We start from the raw sequence: 27564 nt of genomic DNA, 5'->3' as shown, positions 1-27564 counted from the left end.
TTCCTCCACCCGCTTCTTGGATAGTCACGGTAAGGGTTAGGTGGGGTGACTGGTGGCGAGTTAGACACTCTTATGGTCAGACTAATAGCTCAGGATTTGAAATTTGTGAGCCCTGATTTAAAAACAATGTTTACTTTGATGTTGTGGAATTTTCTATCCAATTTCAGGCATGCATGTTTGATTGTTGTATTAATGATCTTAGTTCTAACATCTATTTATCTTATAATTCAAGAAAAGCAACAGGGGGTGGCCCTGAGAAGAAAATAGTTTACCACCAGTATGAAGAGTTACTGCGTCCATACATAGATCTAGATTCCATTGTTGGCATCAAGGCTGGTTTTGATACCTCGAGGCACCATGAAAACGGTGAGAAATCCAAACATTTAACATGTTCTCATATACTTCCATCTTGTATCTTCAAGATAACCAACTGGTGCACAATTGTGTGTGTTTATATATTTTTTAAAATGGTTTAAATCTTTCTCTAAGTAATTTTTTTAAATAAAAAATGTTGATCGCCAGTAGCTATCCGGTTAACCATTTTGTTTTAAATTTATTTGGAAGAGGGTGCTGACAAAAGGCAGTTAGTGTCAGAAGCAGAAATTGAAAGTGACCACTCTTTGAATGCACAGCCGTCTGTCTACTTCCAGGTGGAGGATGATCCACCAAGCAACCCTGAGGAATCAATCACCCTTTTCCTAGAAGAATCTAGTCATGAAAATGCTAGTAATGTAAATGCTTCTGAAGTAATGCCAAACCCAACTGTGTCCAACCATATAACTTTAGATACACCCATCCTGGGTACTCCTGATGTGGTTGCTACTGAACCCCCAGAGTTAAGCAGACCTAGAGACAGGAGAACAATTTGTAGGACACGAAACATGGATAGGGAACAGTACCATTTTGATAGAGAACAGAGTGATAGATTTCATAGTGAACAACAAAATTTTAGAGAACAGCTCATGCAGAGATTGGATAACCTAAATAGTAACATATGCAAATCTAATATTCTCCTAGAGCAACATAATGCAGCTCAACACACCTATCGCCAGCAGAAGCTCTCCTTTATGGCCAAACTAACTGAACTCTTAGAAGCACATCTGCCATCTCCTGGTGAGCAATCTCATAATGCTCGGAATCTAACCAGCAGCAACCACAGCAGTTTTGTTTGTGAAAGTATTATCGAAAATGATGCTATTGATAATTTTACTATTCAGGATATTTAAATGTTATAAGAAGTACAATTTTTTTTTTTTAATACATTTCACATAATTCACAACTGAGTTTGAATTTAAAGAGCTTGCAAACATTTGTTCTTTAAATTTTTACTCAGCACGCAACATTGTTAAGTCATATATTGCCCAAAGTTGACTGCTATATAGATGCTTTTTCCAGTTAAATATGTCATTTGACCATGTCGTTGCAGATCTGTACCAAATATGTGTAATCAACATGACGTTTGTATTTGAGTTTTAGATGTTTCAATGGCCATCATTGATCAAGCTGGTTGGATGACCAATGAAACGTCTTTAGACAGTTATGTAGCTTTGATTTTATTTTCAATAGATATACAATTAATGTTATATGGGATTTTTGCTATGACATTACAGCCTCTGAAAACATTTCAAAAAAGGTTGAGAATTATGTGAAATCTATTTTTATCTATCAAGCATGTTCTAGTATTCATTACTGTTATCATTACGGTTTTCATAATTGTTTGTATATACACGTTGAAATGCAAGTGCAACAATATTGTCAAATATTTGTTTTAACATGTATATTTTTTTTTCAAAAACAGAACCATTTTTTTGTTGTAAGGCAAAAAAAGTGGTAGGATTGTTGAAAAGTAGAAGTGAACTATCAATAGTAATAGAGTTGAAGTTACAGAGTAGAGATATAATTCATCAGCACTACATAAAATCATCAATCATATTCGTTTAATAGGAGAATACATCACATAACATCACGTCTACGCATTTGAAACAGACACCCTTTGTCACAGCAGAAAATGTGACAGGTTTGTCATGCTTTTCTTCCGTCAGGAAGGCACACTATTGGATCTAAATTTTTTTTTTTATATTTTATCCACGTGGATGTAAATTATTGATATTTTCACTCAAGTGCTTGGTTTTTTATCTGTACTCTGTGACTAAAATGCGCCATCCATTGTTGTTGTCACAGCAAGGACCATGTTTCTCTGTGTGGTTTTCGCCGGTAGTTTGATTCATACTAAAAAAACAAACATCCAAATGGTTGCATACTCCATCTTGCCCAACCATATATTTTTGATGTTGTGTTGGCTGTAATTTGACTTCTGTAACTTTTGAAACCACATGTTATTGGTATGGAATGTAAGTATCATTTCCTGACTAATGAGGTTAAAAATGTTTCTGCAATTTGTAGACAACCGCTATTCCATCTTTCAAATGCCCTGCGTGGAATAGTTAACATTTGAACTAACGTGCATTGTTTCTCAGTAATGAAATGAGTAATGGTAACTGCGGTGTGGGGTGGAGAGGAGAAATTAAAATATATGTAACATTTGGGGTAATGGTAGATGACTATAGGCAACCAAAGGTAGAGTTAAGTGACCAGTGATGAAGGTGATGATATACAAAACAATAAATAACACCAAAAATATAATATTATGATTCAATTATTGTGTTATTTAATGGTTTGCATATCAACGGCTTCTTTACAGGTCACTTACTCTCTTTACCTTAGGTTGGCTATAGCCATCTGCCATTACGTCAATTGGTGGTATTTATTTTAGTTTTATTTCATTTCTCCCCTCTCCCACACAACGCAGTTAACAGCACTCATTTCATTCACCATCTTTCTGGCAAGGACATGGTTTCAGGCAACTGCAGCATTTCAACTGTCTTTGGCACACAGTTCTGTCTTCTATTTTATTGCTTCTCACTAATGTCAAAAAAATGTTGGTACTTATTAGCAGATAAACAGAATTTTTGCGTGTATAACCCACACTTACATTTGTTGCAATAAAGAATTCAAACACAATTTAGATTTTGTAAAAGACTTTTAAGTGAAACTTTTATTTTACATGTTTGAAACTGTTATTGTTCAATGTTGTAAAAAATAAATGCAAAAGAAGTACAACAAAGTGAAAATACAAAAACAAAATAAAGACTCATTTTTTTGCAATTTTTGTACTCTTGTCTTAATTTTATTATAGTTCTCCAAAGTTTTTAGAGTTGAGTTAACCTGAAATAATAAAAAAAACATCATTGGTTAAGATTTTACATTGATAAACAAGATCAGCCCAAATAATTCATTTTACAGCATGTCTGTCTCTTCAACTTAATAATGCAAGTTTGTGATCATTTCTGATGGTGTTTGGAAAATTAAAACCATGTTACGGTGGTTTATTACCTGAAAAATAGTTTGCAATCAGTTTACTTCTTGCTGTGTTTCCCCTTTGATCATTTTCCACTGGAATTGTGGGCATGTCATCCTCCACTGTGGTGTCTAGTTCCTCTTGTAGTCCACCATGCCTTGCAATGTTATGGAGAATGCTGCATGCTAGGAACATATCAGCTACCTTACTGGGGGAATACTGTAGGAATCCACCAGACAAGGACATGCATCGGAAACGGCTCTTTAGGACACCAAAGCATCTTTCGATCACCACTCTTGTTTTTGTATGAGCAACATTGTAAGCTGCTTCTGCAGGAGAGGATGGCCTGTTGATTGGTGTTAAGAGCCATGGTAGACAGGGGTAACCAGCATCTCCTATAAATTTTAAAACAATATAAATTTATTTGTAAGTATAGAAGAAATCATGCTAAATCACATGATGTAGTGGCCAATTGTGTGGTCATTTTAGAAAATTTTCCATTGTTAGTCACATATGGATAACATACGTCTAATAAAGCACATTTTAAAATTATTTGTGGGGGCAAGGTTCTGGATTTGTACTTTTGATTGAGCATTAATGGTACTTAACTCACAACACAACAGCATACCACAGTTGTGGGCCATTATTAGTGTAGTGTAGTGTAGTGCATGTGAATGTTATGCGAAAATAAAAATGCTGGAGGAAAAGTCTGCCTGTCATAAATATTTCAATACTATAGTGCAGACCTCGTATGGGACTATAACGGAGAACCAGAGGGACATGTCTGTTTCATGTACAATACATATGCACAATGGGGGGGGGGTGATTGTTGTGCTTGGTAGTGCTGCTTGATGTTATGCATATTGGGGGGTTAACCGAAGGGATAGTGTTGAACTCCCAGATTTAAATATTAACTATACATTCAAGTAAATCAACTACTGACACAATTGTTGCATCTTATGCTGCAATCATTTACATATAGGTACTGTACTTAATTCTGGTGGGTGGCTTCTTTGGCACACCTTGGTCATGTGTGTTTTGATAAGTAGTTCCTAGCTCTGTCATGTGATGTCTTAATATGATAGTGTAATACATTACTTAAGCAAGCTTGAAGTAGTGACTACTTTTCAGTGCACACGGAACATGTGGAACAACAATACACCTCACATGAGAAAGGAAAGATTTGTGGACCTTGAACCAGGTGATAGCTAACTAAAAAGTACTTGAAAGTATTTTGGACATTTAAATTCTGAGTTTATTATTACATGTTTTTGAAATACTGATTAATGTAAAGCTGTTGAGCTGTCATGTTACTGATATAGCACTAATGTCAGTCTAGTATGGAATAAAAAAATAAATACGCATTTATAACTGGAAAACACACCATAAAATAAACAGTGGAGCACACTTACCCAGCAGCCATCCATTATTTTCTAAGTCCTTGTCCAGAGTATCATATATTCCCGATTGGCGCAATATATGGGCATCATGACAGGATCCTGGAAAGCCGGTGACAACATCACGGATTATGAGGTTCGAATCACAGATCACCTGGATGTTGAGGGAATGGTAAGCCTTACGGTTTCTGTAGATGTGCTCCTGTTCTGATGGGGGACATAATGGCACATGGGTGCAGTCTATTGCCCCAATGACATTGGGCATTCCTGCTAGGTCAAAAAAACCACGTTTTATTTGATCCCGCTCTTCACGTGACTTGCCCATATGAATGTATTTTGGAGCAAGTTGTCGCAGTGCTTGCAGGACGTCGACCAAGCAGCGGGAAAAACTGGGTTGTGAGATGCCAACAATCTCACCACTGACATGTTGGTATGAGGCCTTTCCTAGAAAATGAAGTACTGCCAAAAAACGCACAAGACCTGGTACTGCATTACTTCTCCGCGTGCGTGTTTCTAGGGCCAAGTGTATTTCATCATACAGGGAATATATCATGGGAGAGGATAATCTGAATTTGGCTATCACCTGGGTTTCAGAAAATTGATCCAAAAAGGTACGTGAACGAAATACACGTTTCTCTATCTGAACGACATTCTGACGTGTCCTTCTTCGCCTCTGGATCAGTTTCAGTTCAAATAGAGCACATCCAAATGGTTCCATCTTGCACAAAACTCGTAACAAAATTTACCACAAGCCTAAACCGCCAAAAAATTCCTCTCAACAAATGATATACCGCCTGGGAAATGTCATAACGCCACCCTCAGGGAGGTGCTTATTTAACGATTGCTTAGCGATCGTTAATTGTCTAAAAAACCTTTGTGAATTGCACTTCTGTACATATTTAACGATTTGAGTCGTTAAAACAACGATCAATACGTTCAATAACGACTCAAAACTAAAAATATCGGTTCTGTGTAGTGAAACGTTATTTGATGATTTTTACAAGCGTTAAATCGTTTAGTGAATTGGACTTGATTCAATAACGTGTGAAATCGTTTACATAACGACCGGTATCGGCAAAAAAAGCTTTGTGAATTGACCCCATTGTATGGATTGGGGCTCAGTGACAGATTCTGTACAGGGGACACATTGTATGGATTGAGGTTCAGTGACAGATGCTGTACAGGGGACACATTGTATGGATTGGGGCTCAGTGACAGATGTTGTACAGGAGTTGGGTAATATGCAGACATATTGGGTAAAGAATTGCATTGATCGCAGTAAACACTGACAGATGCAGTACAGAAGATATATTGGAGGTAAAGTACTGTATGGATCAGGGAACACACTGACAGGTACAGAACAGCGGACACATATGTGGAAAGTATTGCATGGATCGGGGCGCACACTGACAGATAAAGTGTAGCAAATATATTTGTGGTAAAGTATTGCATGGATCGGGGCGCACATTGACAAGTGCAGTACAGCAGAGATTTTTGCTTATAAATATGGAGTTGATCAGGACAATCACTCACAGCGGACACATATAGGCAGATTCACAAAGACTTACGACGGCGTATCAGTAGATACGCCATCGTAAGTCCGAATCCGCGCCGTCGTATCTTTAAGCGTATGCTCAAATTGATATACGCTTCTCTGTTGCTAAGATACGACCGGCGTAAGTCTCCTACACCGTCGTATCTTAGCTGCCTATTTACGCTGGCCGCTAGGGGCGTGTACGTTGATTTACGCCTAGAATATGTAAATCAACAAGATACACCTATTCACGAACGTACGTACGCCTGTCGCAGTAAGCTACGCCGTTTATGTAAGGCGTTTTTCAGGAGTAAAGATAAACCACCTAAAAGATGGCGCAGCCAATGTTAAGTATGGACGTCGGAACAGCCGTCGAATTTCACGTCGTTTACGTTGTTTGCGTAAGTCGTACGTGAATGGGGCTGGGCGTAGGTTACGTTCACGTCGAAAGCATTGACTATTTGCGACGTGATTTTGAGCATGCGCACTGGGATACGTCCACGGACGGCGCATGCGCCGTTCGTTAGGCGCGTCATTTACGTGGGGTCAAGATTCATTACCATACAACACGACCACTACCAGCCTACTTTGAATTACGCGGGCTTACGCCGGCCCATTTACACTACGCCGCCGTAACTTAGGACGCAAGTTCATTGTGAATAAGGTACCTGCCTCTCTAAGTTACGGCGGCGTAGTGTATCTGAGATACGCTACGTCCGCACAAACTTAAGCCAGTCTTTCTGAATCTGGCTAATAGTGTCTTTCTCTGAGGCCCCGTACACACGGCCGAGGAACTCGACGTGCCAAACACATCGAGTTCCTCGGCCAGTTCAGCCCTGAAGCCGCCGAGGAGCTCGGCGGGCCGAGAGCTCCCATAGAACAACGAGGAAATAGAGAACATGTTCTCTATTTCCTCGTCGAGCTCCTCGTCGGCTTCCTCGGCCGAAAGTGTACACACGGCCGGGTTTCTCGGCAGAATTCAGCCAGAAACTCGGTCGGAAGCTGAATTCTGCCGAGGAAACTGGTCGTGTGTACGGGGCCTTAAAATAAGCCCGTTAGCCCGGGGTCTTGTATTCATTTTGGCAACAAAAGACACAGTAGGTCTTATTTTCGGGGTAGGTCTTGCCATGTAATGTGCTGTCCTTTCTCCCCCTGCCTGTCAGGAATCCCCAGTGTGATCTGAGTTAAAATGCTTGTAAAATCCTATATTCCACTCTATTATAGTATTATATAATGTACAATGTGTGTGTTTCTGTAATATAATTGTGCCAAATACCTTCATTATAGCGCTGCTTTGCACTTCTGTGACCCGCCGGAGCTCTCTCCCCACATTTATATTACAGAAACGCACACACTACATTATATAATACTGTAATAGATTGGATTATAGGATTTTACAAGCATTTTAAACTAGGGCTTATTTTTGGGGTAGGTCTTATATTGCAGCCCTCCTTGAAAATAACGCTAGGACTTCTTTTCGGGGAAACACGGTATGAGGAAAGTATTGTATGGATTGGGGCTCTCTGACATATGTTGTACAGGAGTTGGGTAATGTACAGACATACTGGGTAAAGAATTGCATTGATGGCAGGCTTGGCAGCACACACTGACAGATGCAGTACAGCAGATATATTGGAGGTAAAGCATTGCATGGATCGGGGGAACACACTGGCAGGTACAGAACAGCAGACACATACGGGGAAAGTATTGCATGGATCGGGGGAACACACTGACAGGTACAGAACAGAGGACACATACAGGGAAAGTATTGCCTACATTGGGGCTCAGAGACAGAAGTTGGGTGATCTACAGACACACTGGGTAAAGGATTGCATTGATGACAGCACACACTGACAGATGCAGTACAGAAGATATATTGGAGGTAAAGGATTGCATTGATTGGGGGAACACACTGACAGGTACAGAACAGCAGACACATACGGGGAAAGTATTGCCTACATTGGGGCTCAGTGACAGATGCTGTACAGAAGTTGGGTGATCTACAGACACACTGGGTAAAGGATTGCATGGATTGGGGCACACAGTGACAGATGCAGTGTGGCAAATATATGTATGGTAAAGTGTTGCATTGATTAGGGGGCACATCGATAGGTACAGTACAGCAGAGATTATTGGTTATAAATATTGCATTGATCAGGACAAACACTGACAGATGCTGTACAGCAGACACAGATGAGGAAGGTGGTGTATGGATTGGGGCTCAGATGCTGCCCAGGAGTTGGGAAATATGCAGACATATTGGGTAAAGTATTGCACTGATCAGGTCTGGGCACACACACACAGATGCAGTATATCAGATATATTTGGGGTAAAGTATTGTATGGATCGGCGCACATTGATAGGTAAAGAACACTGGACACACATGGGGAAGGTGTTGGATGGATCGGGGGGCTCAGTGACAGATGCTGCACAGGAGTTGGGTAATGTACAGACACACTGGGTAAAGTATTGCACTGATCAGGTCTGGGCACACACTAACAGAACAGCAGATATATTTGGGCATAAAGTGTTGCATTGATCGGGGCACACGCTGACAGGTACAGTACAGCAGAGATTATTGGTAATAAATATTGCATTGATCAGGACACACACTGACAGAACACAGAACACAGAACACATATGGGGAAAGTATTGTATGGATTGGGGCTCAGATGCTGCCCAGGGATAAGGTAGGCAGACATGTTGGGTGAAGTATTGCATTGATCAGGGCACACATTGGTGGGTACAGTCCAGCAGGGATTATAGGCTATAAATATTGCGCATTGATCAGGACAAATACTGATAGATGCTGAACAGCAGATATTATTGGTAATAACTGTAATGATCGGGACACACGCTGACAGATGCAGAACACAGAACACATATGGGGAAAGTATTGCAATGACCGGGGCTCAGTGACAGATGCAGTACAGTAGTTGGGTGATCCGCAGATTTGCTGTGTAAAGTATTGCACAGATCGGGGAACACACTGACAGATGATATATTTGGGGCACAGATCGGGGCACACACTGACAGATGATATATTTGGGGTACAGATCGGGGCACACACTGACAGATGATATATTTGGGGTACAGATCGGGGCACACACTGACAGATGATATATTTGGGGTACAGATCGGGGCACACACTGACAGATGATATATTTGGGGTACAGATCGGTATTGCACAGATCGGGACACACACTGACAGATGACAGATGATATATTTGGTGTACAGATATGGGGAACACTGACAGATGATACATTTGGGGTACAGATCGGGGCACACACTGACAGATGATAAATTTGGGGTACAGATCGGGGCACACACTGACAGATGATATATTTGGGGTACAGATCGGTATTGCACAGATCGGGACACACACTGACAGATGACAGATGATATATTTGGTGTACAGATATGGGGAACACTGACAGATGATACATTTGGGGTACAGATCGGGGCACACACTGACAGATGATAAATTTGGGGTACAGATCGGGGCACACACTGACAGATGATATATTTGGGGCACAGATCGGGGCACACACTGACAGATGATATATTTGGGGTACAGATCGGGGCACACACTGACAGATGACAGATGATATATTTGGGGCACAGATCGGGGCACACACTGACATATGGTATATTTGGGGTACAGATCGGGGCACACACTGACAGATGGTATATTTGGGGTACAGATCGGGGCACACACTGACAGAGGATATATTTGGGGCACAGATCGGGGCACACACTGACAGAGGATATATTTGGGGCACAGATCGGTATTGCACAGATCGGGGCACACACTGACAGAGGATATATTTGGGGCACAGATCGGTATTGCACAGATCGGGGCATACACTGACAGAGGATATATTTGGGGCACAGATCGGGGCATACACTGACAGATGACATATTTGGGGTACAGATCGGTATTGCACAGATCGGGGCATACACTGACAGAGGATATATTTGGGGCACAGATCGGTATTGCACAGATCGGGGCATACACTGACAGAGGATATATTTGGGGTACAGATCGGGGCACACACTGACAGATGACATATTTGGGGTACAGATCGGTATGGCACAGATCGGGGCACACACTGACAGATGATATATTTGGGGCACAGATCGGTATTGCACAGATCGGGGCACACACTGACAGATGGTATATTTGGGGCACAGATCGGTATTGCACAGATCGGGGCACACACTGACAGATGGTATATTTGGGGTACAGATCGGGGCACACACTGACAGAGGATATATTTGGGGCACAGATCGGGGCACACACTGACAGAGGATATATTTGGGGCACAGATCGGTATTGCACAGATCGGGGCACACACTGACAGAGGATATATTTGGGGCACAGATCGGTATTGCACAGATCGGGGCATACACTGACAGATGACATATTTGGGGTACAGATCGGTATTGCACAGATCGGGGCATACACTGACAGAGGATATATTTGGGGCACACACTGACAGATGAAATATTTGGGGTACAGATCGGTATGGCACAGATCGGGGCACACACTGACAGATGATATATTTGGGGCACACACTGACAGATGATATATTTGGGGCACACACTGACAGATGATATATTTGGGGCACAGATCGGGGCACACACTGACAGATGATATATTTGGGGCACACACTGACAGATGATATATTTGGGGCACACACTGACAGATGATATATTTGGGGCACAGATCGGGGCACACACTGACAGATGATATATTTGGGGCACACACTGACAGATGATATATTTGGGGCACACACTGACAGATGATATATTTGGGGCACACACTGACAGATGATATATTTGGGGCACACACTGACAGATGATATATTTGGGGCACACACTGACAGATGATATATTTGGGGGTACAGATAGGGGCACACACTGACATATTGTATACTTGGGGCACAGATCGGTATTGCACAGATCGGGGCACACACTGACAGATGATATATTTGGGGCACAGATCGGGGCACACACTGACAGATGGTATATTTGGGGTACAGATCGGGGCACACACTGACAGATGGTATACTTGGGGTACAGATCGGTATGGCACAGATCGGGGCACACACTGACAGATGCGGTGACTTACCAGCGCCTTCTGAAAGTCCCGCACGCAGCGGAGAGCGGAGTCGGTCAGCTTGAGGTGGAAGAGGCTGAGCCGCGGGTTCCTCCGGGGTTCGGTCCGGTAGGACAGAGTACCGCACAGCTCCTCTCCGGGCCGAGACATGGCGAGCAACTGACAGCGCACCGGAGAGCGCAGCCCGAGGGAGGCGTGTGGCGGGGCGGGGCCTGTCCGGGGAGGAGGCGGGGCGGACATGACAGCTGAGCTGGGACTGTTCATGTGTGACATACATGATCTATAAGCACAGATCACCTGTACAGCACCAAGTACACCCCTTCCTTCCTCTACACTACAACTAACTCTGGCCTCACATAAGATTCATCAAATCCACATGTCTTTATGTTGTATTGCACAGAGGAGTTAGGAGAACAGTTTGTGAAGCTCATTCCTCCCAATACAAAAACAACATCGGTGTCTGGGACTTTCAGGGAATGGAAAACACTACACATTACAGAGCCTTGAAAAAGTATTCATACCCCTTGAAATTTTCCACATATTGTCATGTTACAACCAAAAAATTTAATGTATTTTATTGGGATTTTATGTGATAGACCAACACAAAGTGGCACATAATTGTGAAGTGGAAGGAAAATGATAAATGATTTTCAAATTTTTTTAGAAATAAATATGTGAAAAGTGTGGAGTGCATTTGTATTCAGTCAATACTTTGTACAATCACCTTTCACTTCAATTACAGCTGCAAGTCTCTATGGGGAGGTCTCTACTAGTGATGTCGCAAACCTAAATTTTCCCGTTCGCGAATCGCGAACGTGAACTTCCGCAAATGTCCGCGAACCACGCGAACCGCCAAAGACTTCAATGGGCAGGCGAATTTTAAAACACACAGGGACTCTTTCTGGCCACAAAAGTGATGGAAAAGTTGTTTCAAGGGGACTAACACCTGGACTGTGGCATGCCGGAGGGGGATCCATGGCAAAACTCCCATGGAAAATTACGTAGTTGTCGCAGAGTCCATTTTTAATCCATAAAGGGCATAAATCACCTAACATCCCTAAATTGTTTGGAATAACGTGCTTTAAAACATCACGTATGATGTTGTATCTATCAGGCAGTGTAAGGATTAGGGTTAGGGTTAGGGTTAGGGTTACAGATAGGGCTAGGGTTAGGGTTAGAGTTAGGGTTAGGGTTACAGTTAGGTTTAGGGTTACAGACAGGGTTAGGGTTAGAGTTAGGGTTAGGGTTACAGATAGGGTTAGGGTTAGAGTTAGGGTCGAGATGTAATGTACTGTGCCACCAGATCTTAGTGGCACTGGTGACACTGGCAGAGGCTGGCAGAGTAGACGCTATAGGCCTGACACAAACACTTGAAGAAAACTAACTGCTATTCTCTATTGCAGTTAAAATTGTGTTTTTTATTTAAATGTAATGTACTGTGCCACCAGATCTGAGTGGCACTGGTGACACTGGCAGAGGCTGGCACAGTAGACCCTATAGGCCTGACACAAACACTTGAAGAAAACTAACTGCTATTCTCTATTGCAGTTAAAATTGTGGTTTATTTGTCCATGTAATGTACTGTGCCACCAGATCTGAGTGGCACTGGTGACACTGGCAGAGGCTGGCAGAGTAGACGCTATAGGCCTGACAAAAAAACACTCGCAGACAACTAACTGCTATTCTCTATTGCAGTTAAAAAAAAATGATTGCTGATTCATTAGCCCTAACAAGGGCTGTTTGGGGGTGCTGTTATAACAGCAGAGATCAGATGATTCTTTCAGGACTGGAGTACTGGAATACAGAGCAGTTTGCAACACTGTACCCCTTTACATAGCACAGCACCCCACAGCTCTGGGCCACTTTACATAGCACCCTGCAACACTGGATCCCTTTATATTACACAGCACTCTGCACCACTGGATCCCTGTATATTACACAGCACTCTGCACCACTGGATCCCTGTATATTACACAGCACTCTGCACCACTGGATCCCTGTATATTACACAGCACTCTGCACCACTGGATCCCTGTATATTACACAGCAGCTTGCAACACTGTACCCCTTTACATAGCATAGCACCCCACACCTCTAATCTAACTAAACTATACAGTGTATAAATATATGTACAACTTTTGAGATGTATATATATTCTCTACACACTGTAAGATTAACTGACTAACCTGGCTGCTCTATCTAACTACAAGAAATTACAGTCTCTCTCTCTCTGTCCCTCTCAGTAAACCATGCAGCACTGATTACAGAGAAAGAAAATGATTGCTGATTCATTAGCCCTAACAAGGGCTGTTTGGGGGTGCTGTTATAACAGCAGAGATCAGATGAATCTTTCAGGACTGGAGTTCTGGAGCCCTAGCTAAGACTTTCCCTATGAAATCGGGAGCAGAAAAACTTTCCCTCCTCTCACTAAGAATACAGCTGCAGAATGAACGTAAAATGGATGCTGCCCTACAGGTGGGAGGGTCTACTAGGGAGGGTATGCTGCTGATTGGCTGAAATGTGTCTGCTGACTGCGAGATAGAGGGTCAAAGTTTGCTCAATGTTAATTAATAGGGGGCGGGTCGAACATTGCATATGTTCGCCCGCGGTGGCGAACGCGAACATGCCAAAATCGCCGCGAATAGTTCGCGGGCGAACCGTTCTATACTTCTCTAGTCTCTACCAGCTTTGTACATCTAGAGACATTTTTGCCCATTCATCTTTGTAAAATATCTCAAGCTCTGTCAGATTGGATGGAAAGTGTCTGTGAGCAGCAATTTTCAAGTCTTGCCACAGATTCTCAATTGGATTTAGGTCTGGACTGTGACTGGGCCATTCTAACACATGAATATGCTTTGATCCAAACCATTCCATTGTAGCTCTGGCTGTATGTTTAGGGTCTTTGTTCTGCTGGAAGGTGAGTCTCCGCCCCATTCTCAAGTCTTTTGCAGACTAAAGCCTCGTACACACGATAGGTTAATCAGAGGACAACAGTCTGATGGACCGTTTTCATCGGTCAAAACCGATCGTGTGTGGGCCCCATAGGTTATTTATCCATAGGTTAAAAAAAAGCCAACTTGCTTTAAAATTTAACCGATGGATTCCTAACCGATAGGTCAAAATCGATCGTTAGTAGGCACGACCATCAGTTAAAAACCAGCGCATGCTCAGAATCAAGTCGACGCATGCTTGGAAGCATTGATCTTCGTTTTTTTCAGCACATCGTTGTGTTTTATGTCACCGCATTCTGACACGATCGGTTATTTAACCTATGGCGTGACGGACCATCAGTCAGCTTCATCGGTTAACCTAAGACAACGGTCCTTCAGACCGTTGTCCTCTGGTTAACCTATCGTGTGTACGAGGCTTAACAGTTTTTTTTCTAAGATTTCCCTGTATTTGGCTCCATCCATCTTCCCATCAACTCTGACCAGCTTCCCTGTCCCTGCTGAATAAAAGCATCCCTACAACATGATGCTACCACCACCATGTTTCACAGTGGGGATGGTGTTCAGAGTGATGTGCATGTCTTGGTAGGTTGTCAGTTGTGCCATACTCTTTCCATTTTCAGATGATGGATTGAGCAGTGCTTAGTGAGCTTGGGATATTTTTTTTGGAACGTAACCCTGCCTTAAACTTCTCCTCAAATTTATCCCTAACCTGTCTGGTGTGTTTCTTGTCCTTCATGATGCTGTTTGTTAGACATGTGCAATTTGTTTCGGTCCAAGTACAAAATCGGACAAACTTTTGGTTATTCGGAGATTCAGATGCCCCCAGTGTGTCCCCGGATAGGCAAGGCTCTACTGGACATCGATGGATCGAGAGCAGGCTCAGGTAAGTATTAGGGAGGGCTGAAGGAGGCTGCTGAACACAGAAGGTTTTATACCTTCATGCACAGAATGCATTACATAAAAAAACATTCCAGGGGTCAAGTGTTTAATTGTTAATAGGTGACTAGCATTTAACCCTTGCAGTGCGGTGGCAGCCTTACAGCAAGGTAGGATTTTTGTTTTCCACAAAGTTCAAATTGTATCCAAAGCAAAAACATTTTATTCTACTTTAGATAGATCACATTACGGTCCTCCAAACTTTAGTACGAAGGCCACATCATGTATAAGTAAATGACTAACATTCAAATAAATGAATATAAATGCTTCAAGAAATACCTTTTTTTGGAAGCCCCCCATAACATGAGAAGTCCCCCCATCACATCAGAGTCCCCCTTTCTAATTAGTTCCCCCCATTACTTCTGGGCCCTTTTTACATATCAGAGTTCCCCCATACATCAAGGTTCCCATTAGAGTCCCTCCTTACACCAGGGTCTTTATCAGAGTCCCTGTTTACATCATGGTCTTCATCAAAATTCCTCTCTTATATCAGGCTCTCAATCAGAGTCCCTCCTTACATCAGGGTCTCCATCAGAGTCTCTCCTTATATCAGGAACCCCATCAGAGTCTCTCCTTACTTTAGGGTCCCCATTGGAGTCCCTCTTTACATTAGGGTCCCTATCAGAGTCCCTCCTTACATCAGGGTCTCCATCAGAGTCCCTCCTTACATCAGGGTCCCCATCAAAGTCCTTTCTTACATCAGGGTTCCCATTAGAGTCCCTCCTTACATTATGGTCCCCATCAGAGTCCCTCCTTACATCATGGTCTTTATCAAAGTCCCTCCTTATATCAGGCTCTCAATCAGAGTTCCTCCTTACATCAGGGTCTCCATCAGAGTCTCTCCTTTCATCAGGGTCTCCATCAGAGTCTCTCCTTACTTTAGGGTCCCCATTGGTGTCCCTCTTTACATTAGGGTCCCTATCAGAGTCCCTCCTTACATCAGGGTCTCCATCAGAGTCTCTCCTTATATCAGGGTCCCCATCTGAGTCCCTCCTTACATCAGGGTCCCCATCAAAGTCCTTTCTTACATCAGGGTCTTTATCAGAGTCTCTGCTCACATCATGATCCCCATCAAAGTCCCTCCTTATATCAGGCTCCCAGTCAGAGTTCCTCCATACATCAGGGTGCCTAGCAGAGTCCCTCCTTACATCAGGGTCCCCACCAAAGTCCTTTCTTACATCAGGGTCTTTATCAGAGTCCCTGATCACATCATGGTTCCCATCAAAGTCCCTCCTTATATCAGGCTCCCAGTCAGAGTTCCTCCATACATCAGGGCCCCTAGCAGAGTCTCTCTTTACATCAGGGTCCAAATCAGAGGCCCCATCAGAGTCCCTCCTTACATCAAGGTCTCCATCAGAGCCCCTCCTTATATCAGAGTCCCTCCTTACATCAAGGTCTCCATCAGAGCCACTCCTTATATCAGAGTCCCTCCTTACATCAAGCTCTCCATCAGAGCCCCTCCTTACACCAGGGTCTCCATCAGAGTATTTCCTTACACAGGGGCGGACTGACAACTCGTGGGGCCCCCGGGCAATAGAAGATTACGGGGCCCCCCGGGCTTACAGATGGCCAGGAGGCAGTGCAGAAGCAGGGCAGCTAAAATCTCAGGATTTTCACATCAAAAGCATGTCGGTTTCGGACATATCAGGGACAGATGTAAAAAAAAACACAGAATTTGAAATACTGTCCCTGGTTTTATTGAGCCTGGCAACCCTGATGGGGCCCCCTAGTGGCATGGGACCCTCGGGCAGTGCCCGAGAGCCTTAATGGTCAGTCCGCCCCTGTCCTTACATCAGAGTCCCCATCAGAGGCAGAGACCAACTGACCCGGTTCTTCAGTTTGTGCTGAGGAGTCTGAGGATCCCCACTAACAATAGAAGCAGGCTTTGTTCACACTAGTGCGATTTCTGATGTGACATGAGTCTCAGAGAATCGCATTACAATGCAAATAACATTGTTTGCAATGGTGGTTGTTAACATCAATGCAATGCGAGTTTAGGGAAGGGTCATGTGCTGCTTTTGTGCAATGCCGTTTGATCTTGTGGTCCATAGACTTCAATAGAAATACATCAGACATGCATGCGTTTTTGATGAGATTTTGTTGCGTTTTCCTGAATTCTGCTAATTTCCAGTAGTAGCAATAACCCACCCATAAAAGCACCTCCAAAAATGCACAGCACTGAAATCGCATGGCAATCGCATACCAGAGGCTGGAGCGCCCATACCGGAAACCTTCACCCTCACTGTAATTTACTAATGTTCCCAGTATACACAGGACAGAATTACTAATCAGGTTGCTCAGAAGCTAGAGACTGCTAGGATATGTGATACCTATGTATTATCTTTTTGTTTTCTTACCCTTTTCTATGTTTTTCTTCTGTAGATTGGAAAAGGTCTTCTTAAATAAATTTATATATTTATATACTGTATATATATATATATATATATATATATATATATATATATATATATATATATATATATATATATATATAAAGAAATAGAGCGAACATCTTCCAATAGGGACACTATTTCCAATGACTACTAGAGAATCCCCTCGCTATAGAGGGAGGGATTTCCACTTCCTTTCTGTTTTGGATATGGGACAGGAAGTTGAGGTAATGTTGGTTACCTGTGCAGAATATACAAGAATATATAAGCACACAGAATCTAGTATATCACTACAGCGCCATCTATAGTTTGGATTGCATAGTACATGCTGTTGCACTTCCGATAAATCTCCCCAGTGGAACACAGATGTCAAAAATCTGACAGAGGTTATAACACTACCTTACTTTATCCAAAATGAAAAAGAAAGCTTTGCTTTTAGTACTTCAAAAATCCTCCTGCGCTCTAATTTATTGCCTAAACTGGGTACTGCAGTGTAGTCTCATTGCAAAGACTATAGTCTTGCGGCCCTCCACAGAAGAAAGCGTGTTCATATAGCTAAAAACAAAGTGAAAAGAAACGAGGGCGCACTGACCTAGTGCATTACCACTTACATTTTTTATTAACCACTTGCTTATTGGGCACATAAACCCCCTTCGTGCCCAGGCGAAATTTCAGCTTCCGGCACTGCGTCGCTTTAACTGACATTTGCGCGGTCGTGCGACGTGGCTCCCAAACAAAATTGACGTCCTTTTTTCCCCACAAATAGAGCTTTATTTTGGTGGTATTTGATCACCTCTGCGGTTTTATTTTTTTTATGCGCTATAAACAAAAAAAGAGCGACAATTTAAAAAATATATATATTTTTTACTTGTTGCTATAATAAATATCCCAATTTTTTTTAAAAAAAACTTTTTTTTTTCTCAGTTAAGGCCGATACGTAATTTTCGACGTATTTTTGTAAAAAAAAAAATCGCAATAAGCGACTGGTTTGCGCAAAAGTTATAGCGCCTACAAAATGGGGAACAGAATTATTATTTTTTTTTATTATTTTTTTTTTTACTAGTAATGGCGGCGATCTGCGATTTTTATTGAGACTGCGATATTGCGGCGGACTTATCGGACACTTTTGACACAAATTTGGGACCATTCACATTTATACAGCGATCAGTGCTATAAAAATGCACTAATTACTGTATAAATGTGACTGGCAGGGAAGGGGTTAGGGACAGCGTTTACCCGCTGCGCGCCCACCAGTGGCGCGCGTGGGTAATGCACATAAAAGGACGTCTAAAGACGTCCACTTGCCACTTGAGAGCCGCGCTGTGGACGTCTTTTGTCTATAGCGCGGATCTTAAGTGGTTAAAAACAGAATAAAAGCAATAGTCCTACTTACAAGGAAAAATTGAATAAACGCTTTTCAGACAGCTGGACTGGACCTTGCGGAACCTGCCAGTGGAACCTCAGACATCTGGACGTCTGACGCGTTTCTGGGGCCTACCCCCTTCCTCAAAGCCTAAGTGGTCCGACTTTTGCTTTTAGTACTACCTTAAACTAAAGGAGGCCAACTTGTCCTTTAATTAATGAACTGCACATTACACATTAGAATAAGAATTTTCATAATTCTTTTAAATATAAGCAGTTGTTTAACCCCTTCCCGCCCAGTCAATAGTAAATTGACGTCCGGAAGTGGTTGTGTTATCCTGACTGGACGTCCAGCATGATAACATGCCGGCTCACGCCTGTGGGGGCGCTCAGCTCGGCGATCGGTTTTTCCGGGGTGTCAGTCTGACACCCTGCATCTCCGATTTAGGTACAGATCCTCCGGCAGAGGCTCTTTACCACGTGATCAGCCGTGTCCAATCACGGCTGATCACAATGTAAACAGGAAGAGCCGTTGATCGGCTCTTCCTCACTCGCGTGTGATAGACGCGAGTAGAGGAGAGCCGATCGGCGGCTCTCCTGACAGGGGGGGTTCACGCTGATTGTTTATCAGCGCAACCCCCCCCCTCGGATGCCAACACTGGACCACCAGGACCCAATAAAACAAAGCTATAATAGGCAACAGTAAAAAAATAAAATAAAAAATAAATAAGAATAAAGAGCACAATAGATGCCAATCAGTGCCCACAAATGGGCACTGACTGGCAACATGGGAACTGACTGAAGTGATGCCCAGAAATGCCATCAGTGTCACCCCTCAGTGTCCATCAGTGCCACCTCTCAGTGCCCACCCATGCCCAGTGCCCACCTATCAGTGCCTATCTGTGCCACCCATAAGTACCCATCAGTGCCACCCATAAGTGCCCATCAGTGCTGCCTATAAGTGCCCATCAGTGCCGCCTATGAGTGCCCAGTGCTGCCTATGAGTGCCCATCAGTGCGGCCTATGAGTGCCCATCAGTGCCGCATACCAGCGACGCCTATCAGTGCCCATCATTGCCACCTATCAGTGCCCATCAGTGCTGCCTATCAGTGCCACCCCTCAGTGTCCATCAGTGCCACCTCTCAGTGCCCATCCATGCCCAGTGCCCACCTATCTGTGCCACCCATAAGTATCCATCAGTGCCAACCAGAAGTGACCATCAGTGCCACCTATGAGTGCCCATCAGTGCCGCCTATGAGTGCCCAGTGCCGCCTATGAGTGCCCACCAGGGCCGCCTATGAGTGCCCATCAGTGGCGCATACCAGCGACGCCTATCAGTGCCCATCAGTGACGCCCATCAGTGCCTATCGGTGCCACCTCATAGGTGCCCATCAGTGCCACCTCATCGGTGCCCGTAATTGAAGAGGAAAACGTACTTATTTACAAAAAAATGTACAGAAAAAAATAAAAACTTAATTTTTTTCAACATTTTCGGTCTTTTTTTAGTTGTTGCGCCAAAAATAAAAATCGCAGAGGTGATCAAATACCACCAAAAGAAAGCTCTATTTGTGGGAACAAAATGAAAAAAAAATTGTTTGGGTACAGTGTAGCATGACCGCGCAATTGTCATTCAAAGTGCGACAGCGCTGAAAGCTGAAAATTGGCCTGGGCAGGAAGGTGCGTAAGTGCCCGGTATGGAAGTGGATAATCAGTAGGGCTGCAACTAACGATTATTTTCATAATCGATTAGTTGACCGATTATTGTTTCGATTAATCGGATAATAGCCTTAAAAAAAAAAAATGTGTTGTTGGGCAGATTACAAACACAAATTGCCGCAAAAACACATTACATGCTTTTCTGCAGCTTCTCCATTGAAGTATATTGAACCAAAAAAAACAAAATAGCACCGTTTTGTGTTAAAAAGTCCTTGCCCTTTCCAAATACGCAGCAGCTGAAAAAAATCATGAATGTGAACGTGTCCCATAGGAAAACATGTAAATGAACTGTAATGTGTTTCTGCAAAAAGCACCAAAAAACACAGAGGTGTGACCCCAGGCCTGAGATGTTTAGTAACATGATGGGGGTTAAAAAAACAAAAATAAGTACAAAAAGAGAAAATTATTCGCTACTGTAAGGGGTTAATTTTTTTACTGTGGGACAGTGAAAGTAATATTTACAGTAGCGAGTTGCATTTTTGTACTATAAAGGGCTAAAAAAAAAAAAATTTAACCCCATTATGTTACTGGCCGATGAATCGATTATGAAAATTGTAATCGATTAATTTCATAATCGATTAGTTGTTTCGGCCCTAATAATCAGTATTGATCAGACTGGCTTCAAGCCTGGGAAATCCACAGATATCAATATACGTAGAGTCTTTAGTCAGTTACAAATCCCCCCACAAATCACCTCTCCTCATGTGTATCAGTAATGTTGGATATTAAAAAAGGCCTTCGACTCGGTGGACTGGATTTATATGTCTACAGTCCTTGAAGTCATGGGCTTTGGTCCAAACTTCGGTAAATGGGTTGAGTTCCTGTATAAATCCCCTTCAGCACAAATGCAATTAGCAGGTGACCTTTCTGTTTCCTTTTCAGTTGACAGGGGGACAAGACAGGGGTTCCCCCTTTCCCCCGCGTTCTTTGCCGTGATGATGGAACCTATCGCCTCACGCTGTTAAAATGCACTTCAAATTAAAGTCATTAGGGTGGGCTCTATTACAGAGAAAGTGGCATTGTATGCGGACGAATTGGTCCTTTCCCTTGGTAATTCGGGTTCTTCCCTTAAAGTGGAGGTTCCATCAAAAAAACAATTTTGCTTTAAACTGTAGCTTACGACTAAAAAAGAAAAAAAAAAAGAAATTTTTTTTTTTTTACTCATCTGGAAATGCCTGTTGCTATGCGGTCCCACAAAATCTGCCTTTGAATCCACCTAGGATTCTGACATCATCTCCCTCTAATGCTCCTGGGAAGTGTGTGTCATCATTTCCCAGGATGCAGTGCGCTGTCCAATTATCACTCCCCATCCAAGACTTCCAGGAAGTAAGTGCCTGTAGGCTTCACATTGCCCACAAGCAAAATGACAACGGTGTAGATATAGTTTTATAAACTATGGCCCAGATTCAGCATAGCTTGCGCTATATTTGCGGGGGAGCAGGGCAACGATTTTGCCCTGCGCCCCCGCAAATATTTTGCGCTGCCCTCGATTCACGGAGCAGTAGCTCCGTGAATTGCGAGGGCGCGCCGGCAAATTTGCCCGGCGTAAGCGCGCGCAAGTTAAATGATCCAGCCGGGGGCGGGAATCATTTAAATTAGGCGCGCTCCCGCGCCGAGCGTACAGCGCATGCTCCGTCGGGAAACTTTCCCGACGTGCATTGCGGCAAATGACGTCGCAAGGACGTCATTTGCTTCAAAGTGAACGTGAATGGCGTCCAGCGCCATTCACGAAGCACTTACGCAAACGACGTGAAATTCAAATTTCACGTCGCGGGAGCGGCGGCTATACTTTAGCATTGGCTGCCTCTACTATTAGAAGGGGCAACCTTGCGTTAAAGTTGCCGTACGGAAACTCCGTACCTGGCTTGCGCGGGGCCCGCACAAGTTTGTGAATCAGTTGGTAGTATGCAATTTGCATACTACACGCTGATCACAATGGGAGCGCCCCCTAGCGGCAAGCACAAGAATGCAGCCTAAAATCTGCGAGGCATAAGTGCCTTATGCCGCGCAGATTTTAGGCTGCGGTCGGTGTAACGAGGTTCCTGAATCAGGAGCACTCGTTACACCGGAGCAAGTAAGCAATTGCGCCGTATAACTTATGGTTACACGGGGGCAATTGCTTCTTGAATCTGGGCCTATCTTTTTTGAATATCTATGCGGATCGGCGGCGGATTGTAAAATAGTAAGTGACCGGATTTATATTATAAAAACGCAGGATGAAAGGACATACATTTAAAAAATGCTAATTGTGGTTGGAACTTCGCTTTAAGGAGGCCCTTACCCTCACATCTTCCTTCTATCCCCTATTTAGTTTAAAAGTGAATTGGAATAAATCTCAGATTTTGCCCATAAATGCCAGCGCCAGGGAGGCTCCTGATTCTACCCTCCGCTACAGTAAATATCTTGGGGTTGTCCTCTCCTCCGGGGTTTTTGAGTATTGCTCTTTAAACCTTAATTAACCACCTACAACACAGCAAAACAGAGACTGAATGCCTCAGATAATCTGCCTCTTTTTTGCAACTTGATAAAGATGAAACTGCTCCCTCCCTTACTGTATATTTTGAGGCATTCTCCATTGTGGCTTCCGCAAAAACATTTTAAACAGCTTTGTTCTGCTGTAGTCTCATTTTTGTGGGGGTTCAGGTCAACCTCGGTTCAAATTGCAAGTGCAACGGCCTTGGACCCAGGGGGGATTGGCCTGCCTGGACCTACATGCCCCTTTTATCCCAAAACTCTTATTGCATGCCCACAACTGGTTGTTCACTGATGAGACAAATGCCTCAGTGGTGCTTGTGGCGGCTTGTATTGGCTTCTACAAGGCCCTGAGGAATCTTCTGTATAGACGGGCTATTTCCCCCTTCCTTATCACTCTATATATAAATACGCTTATTAAGGCCTGGCAAATATGGCATCCTTTGTTGTCCCATAGATGGTCTCCCCATACTGCCCTGTAGCTAAACCCGTTTCTTCCCTTATTTTTCTCCTTTCCAGATCCTATTATTTGGGCCTCTAGGGTAAGGTGACCAGATTTTTAAAATGAAATCCGGGGACATATTTTTTTTACTAGTAATAGCGGCAATCAGCGACTCTCTGCACATCGCCACTGCCGCCCACCTCACAGCCTGCCAAGTCTTACTCTTCAGGCCCCGGCTACTACTGGGTAAGAAAAACAAGAAGAAAAGCGCCTCTGAGTGATCTGTTATAAATCTTTTATAGTATAAAAATATCCAGCACTTACATCATAGTACAAATGTTGTAGTTTGGGGAGCTGGTGTAGTACTTGCTGACCGTCAATACAGCCAGAAACGGGAGGTATGGCAGCGATGTCAAACTTCTGCAGCAGCTCTGGGCCGGGGAGAGCCGACTGTGTCCGCGATGGTAAGGCGCTGCTGGGCTGCGATCACATGTGCTGGCGTGTGACGTCAGTCGGACGGGAGCCGAGAGGGACCACAACGCGTTTCAGAGCTAGCGCGGGTCTGTGGACAGACGAGCGCATTCCTTTTTCCAAGTGTACTCGGCTACTACTGGGTGGGCAGCAGAGGAAGATCACTCTGCCAGGGAAGACAAGGAGATAAGCAGGCGGGAGGCTGGCCAGGACTTGAGCCAAGGCAGAAGAACATGCGAGCGGAGCAGGATGGGCATGCACCCGAAATTGAAGAAATATTCCCTCCTCTCTGACCAGCACATGATCATCAGAAAGGGGCACAGATAATGTAAATAAATAGACCCCCCTAAGCTAGTAGGAGCGGCAAAGTGGGGGGTGTAATTCAGATTTTTTTTTTTAATTCTGCACTGACTGTCTTTGAAGTTGCCCCAGCCCCTGTTCAAATCCAATCAGGGGACAAAACTGGGGACAGACTTGGTCCAGGCACAGTGTCCTCAATCCGGGGACTGTCTGATCACCCTACTCTAGGGGGATCATGTATCTCAACCAAATCTGTGAAGGTGGCACCTTGAAGTCCTTCAGCACCTTAAAACAGCAATAGGCCCTCCCCAACTAGTACCTATTCACCTTTTCCAGCACCTCCAATTGCTCCACGTGTATCAAACAGTTTGGTGCTGATTCTGTGTCTCTTGTCACCTCCGTGTTGGAGTCACTTTTCAGAGATGATTCGCTTGATAAACCATTGTCTACGATTTATAAAGCCCTGTTGCCTTCTATATACGATGGCCTAGAAGCGTTGCTTTCCTGGTGGCGGGGAGAGGTTCCGGAGTTGGACACCGAGAAAAGTAAGGAGGTCTGTGAATTCCCTATGTCACAATAAGTCTCCACAAGAGACCAGGTGAGTCAATTCAACATTATTCGTAGAATATATTTCACCCCTCAGCGATTACATGGAATATTTTCAACTATTCCTTCCAAATGTATCTTCTGGTATTGTCCCATTGTACAGTAGTTTTTGGGAAAAATTATACTTTTTATTTGTAAACTCAACACTATTTCAGTTCCATTGACTATTGATATTTGTATCCTGGGTTTAGTCCGCCCCTTGGCCCATACTAGAGCTCTTAGAACATTATTAGGACTGCTCTTATATTATGCTCGTAAAGCTATTATTTTGAAATGGAAGACCCCTTTGGCCCCTACATTGGACTTCTAGAAATGTTTAGTTAATGTGGGTATACCTCGTTATAAATTTACAAATGGATCCAGAAGCTTCCCCAAGAAATTCTCCAAAGTTTTAGACATATAGCTGGATTCGCTTATTTAGATTGTGTGGGGTTGTCTCGGGGAGTCTACTTCGATATTATGGTCCTTACAGTATCTTGGTCCAGAGCCTTTCCCGGAACCTTTGGAGTAAGATTTGTTGTTCTGAAGGAAGCTTTCAATGTGATGTTATTTCCCTTAGTACTTATTCTGATTATGGCCTAACCGGAGTGTTTACTTGCTTTTTTTTGTTTAATCTGTTGTTGATTTTATCTGTTACTATGTGCCTTGAGACTCGGGAAATGCCCAGGGGACTCTGTCTTGTAATGTATCACTCTTCTATACATAGATAAAGTATTTGCAAAAAAATATATACATAGGTGTTTTAGGGAACATTTATAAATAATTACGACACAAGGTAGAACTACACCAGGATAAGTGGTAAATAGTGGATATAGTTCAATAAAGTTGTAAAATGCTGTGTTACATCCTGCAGACTTGATCACATAACTGATACAGAGTCCTAGGTGTTCATTGGTTTTATGTTAATGAGAGCTGTCAAACTGTCCTGGCATTCCCTGGTATCAAAGGGGTGTTGACAGAGGTCATCTGACCAATTTATTGTGTGAGAAGTGGTTTCTGGGATGTCAATATGGTTATAACTATGTTCCAGGTACAGTTTTCTATAGGTACTTACTGGATACAGCATGCCAACATGTAGATTATTGTCCAGATTGAATTTAGCTTTGAAATGAATATAAACTTGACAGGTTTCAGATGCCCAGTTCACCTAGGAGATGAACTGGGCTGGTTCTGTTCCCAGTACTTCTAGGTAGGGTTGTCCCGATACCGATACTAGTATCGGTATCGGGACCGATACTGAGCATTTGCACGAATACTAGTACTCGCACAATTGCTCCCGATGCTTCACCCGATACTTTTTTTTTTCAGAGAGAGAGCGGGCGGAGAGGGGGCGGAGAAGGGGCGGCAAGGGGGCGGAGAGCAGAGCAGAGCAGTCCTCAAAGAGAAAGCCAAGCCCCCCCCCCCCGCGCCGCCGCCGTCTAGTTGATCAGCGCGGGGAACATTACAGCTTTCATTTGAATAGCTGTGTGTTCCCCCGCCGCGCCTCGTCATATATAGCCCCTCCCTCTTGTCCGGGCACTTTAATAGACAGATCACCCATCCCGATGGGTGATCTGTCTATCAAAGTGCCCGGACAAGGGGGGGGGGCTATATATGACGAGACGTGAAATGAAAAAAAGTATCGGCACTTGTACTCGGTCCTAAAAAAGTGGTATCGGGACAACCCTACTTCTAGGTTAATGATGTTTGGGCTCCAAATGCTATAAATTAACTGAGTGAGGTACATATAACTATAATCTGGCTGTGCTCTCATTATTTCATGAGTTATAAAACATGCTGAAGTTTCAGAATGATAACTGCTAACGGTCAGTCTAGCAGATATTTGTATTGGCCATCCTCTTCAACTGAGCTATTTACGGCCGGGGTCTGTTAGTTTTCTGGATTGCTCAAGTTTGCAAAGGTGACCGTTTTTTAGGGTTTCCAGACTTAAATTGTGTAATGGAGAGGTCTGTGTGTCCGACCAATAGATTGATAAGGTCTTGGCATCCGTTAACATTTTTTTTATTGTATAAAGTGAAGGAAGGAAGGAAGGAAGGAAGGAAGGAAGGAAGGAAGGGGGGGAGTCACTGTGGCCATGCATTCTTATGACAAAATGTCAGGGAAGACTTGTGACATGAACAAAATGGCTGCTACACACGCAGCTATTAGGGTGCCCGATACACATGACCATTACATGTGCCACTGTCCATGACCCTCCAAGTGGTAACCAGAAGGGACAAAAATGCTCATTAGCCCTGGAATGGAACTGCCCCCATGACTGTTGCCCTGAGTGCCAGTTACACTCAGTGGCAGCAGCAGACAACAGCAGCAACCCTGAACTTAGGAGAGAAACTATGTGAAGAACTATACAGTAAATTGGCATGGGCAGACTTCTACCCAATAAAAGCTAAATTTACTGGACACTTCTGACGACAGGGTGGCTACATGCACAACAAATTAAATCTGTCCTAAGGTATGCCTTGTACTAGGCCCAGACCTCCACCGAAGATTGTATTAAATCATACAG

General features: G+C 43.5%; 3 protein-coding genes across 4 annotated transcripts in view; 1 reads left to right on the top strand and 2 right to left on the bottom strand.

Moving 5' to 3' along the window:
• The window catches only part of LOC120931252, a 6273-nt gene extending 3108 nt beyond the window's left edge, over positions 1-3165 (top strand). Inside the window, exons 7-8 of the mRNA XM_040342501.1 lie at positions 233-366; positions 1018-3165. Of these exons, the coding sequence (XP_040198435.1) occupies positions 233-366; positions 1018-1226 (343 nt within the window). The 3' untranslated portion in view covers positions 1227-3165. The remainder of the gene's footprint in view (positions 1-232; positions 367-1017) is intronic.
• Positions 1-11593, bottom strand: part of ELL3 (elongation factor for RNA polymerase II 3) — a 198607-nt gene extending 187014 nt beyond the window's left edge. The window contains exon 1 of the mRNA XM_040342500.1: positions 11425-11593. Coding sequence (XP_040198434.1) covers positions 11425-11562 — 138 coding nt within the window. The 5' untranslated portion in view covers positions 11563-11593. The remainder of the gene's footprint in view (positions 1-11424) is intronic.
• On the bottom strand, positions 2753-5842 carry LOC120931253 (putative nuclease HARBI1). 2 transcript variants are annotated; one of them, XM_040342503.1, is made up of 3 exons: positions 4771-5841; positions 3394-3753; positions 3028-3225 (listed from the first exon to the last, which is right to left on the bottom strand). In XM_040342503.1, the coding sequence occupies exons 1-3, from the start codon at positions 5471-5473 to the stop codon at positions 3221-3223; spliced, it is 1068 nt and encodes a 355-aa protein (XP_040198437.1). In that variant the 5' UTR covers positions 5474-5841; the 3' UTR covers positions 3028-3220. The 2 variants fall into 2 exon arrangements, with proteins under 2 accessions (XP_040198436.1, XP_040198437.1); XM_040342502.1 differs by having other exon boundaries at positions 2753-3753; positions 4771-5842.
• Positions 11594-27564: the final 15971 nt, after the last annotated feature.

The sequence above is a fragment of the Rana temporaria genome, chromosome 3, assembly GCF_905171775.1.
Source record: "Rana temporaria chromosome 3, aRanTem1.1, whole genome shotgun sequence".
Taxonomy (NCBI): domain Eukaryota; kingdom Metazoa; phylum Chordata; class Amphibia; order Anura; family Ranidae; genus Rana; species Rana temporaria.
This window is presented reverse-complemented; position numbering and strand designations above follow the sequence as displayed.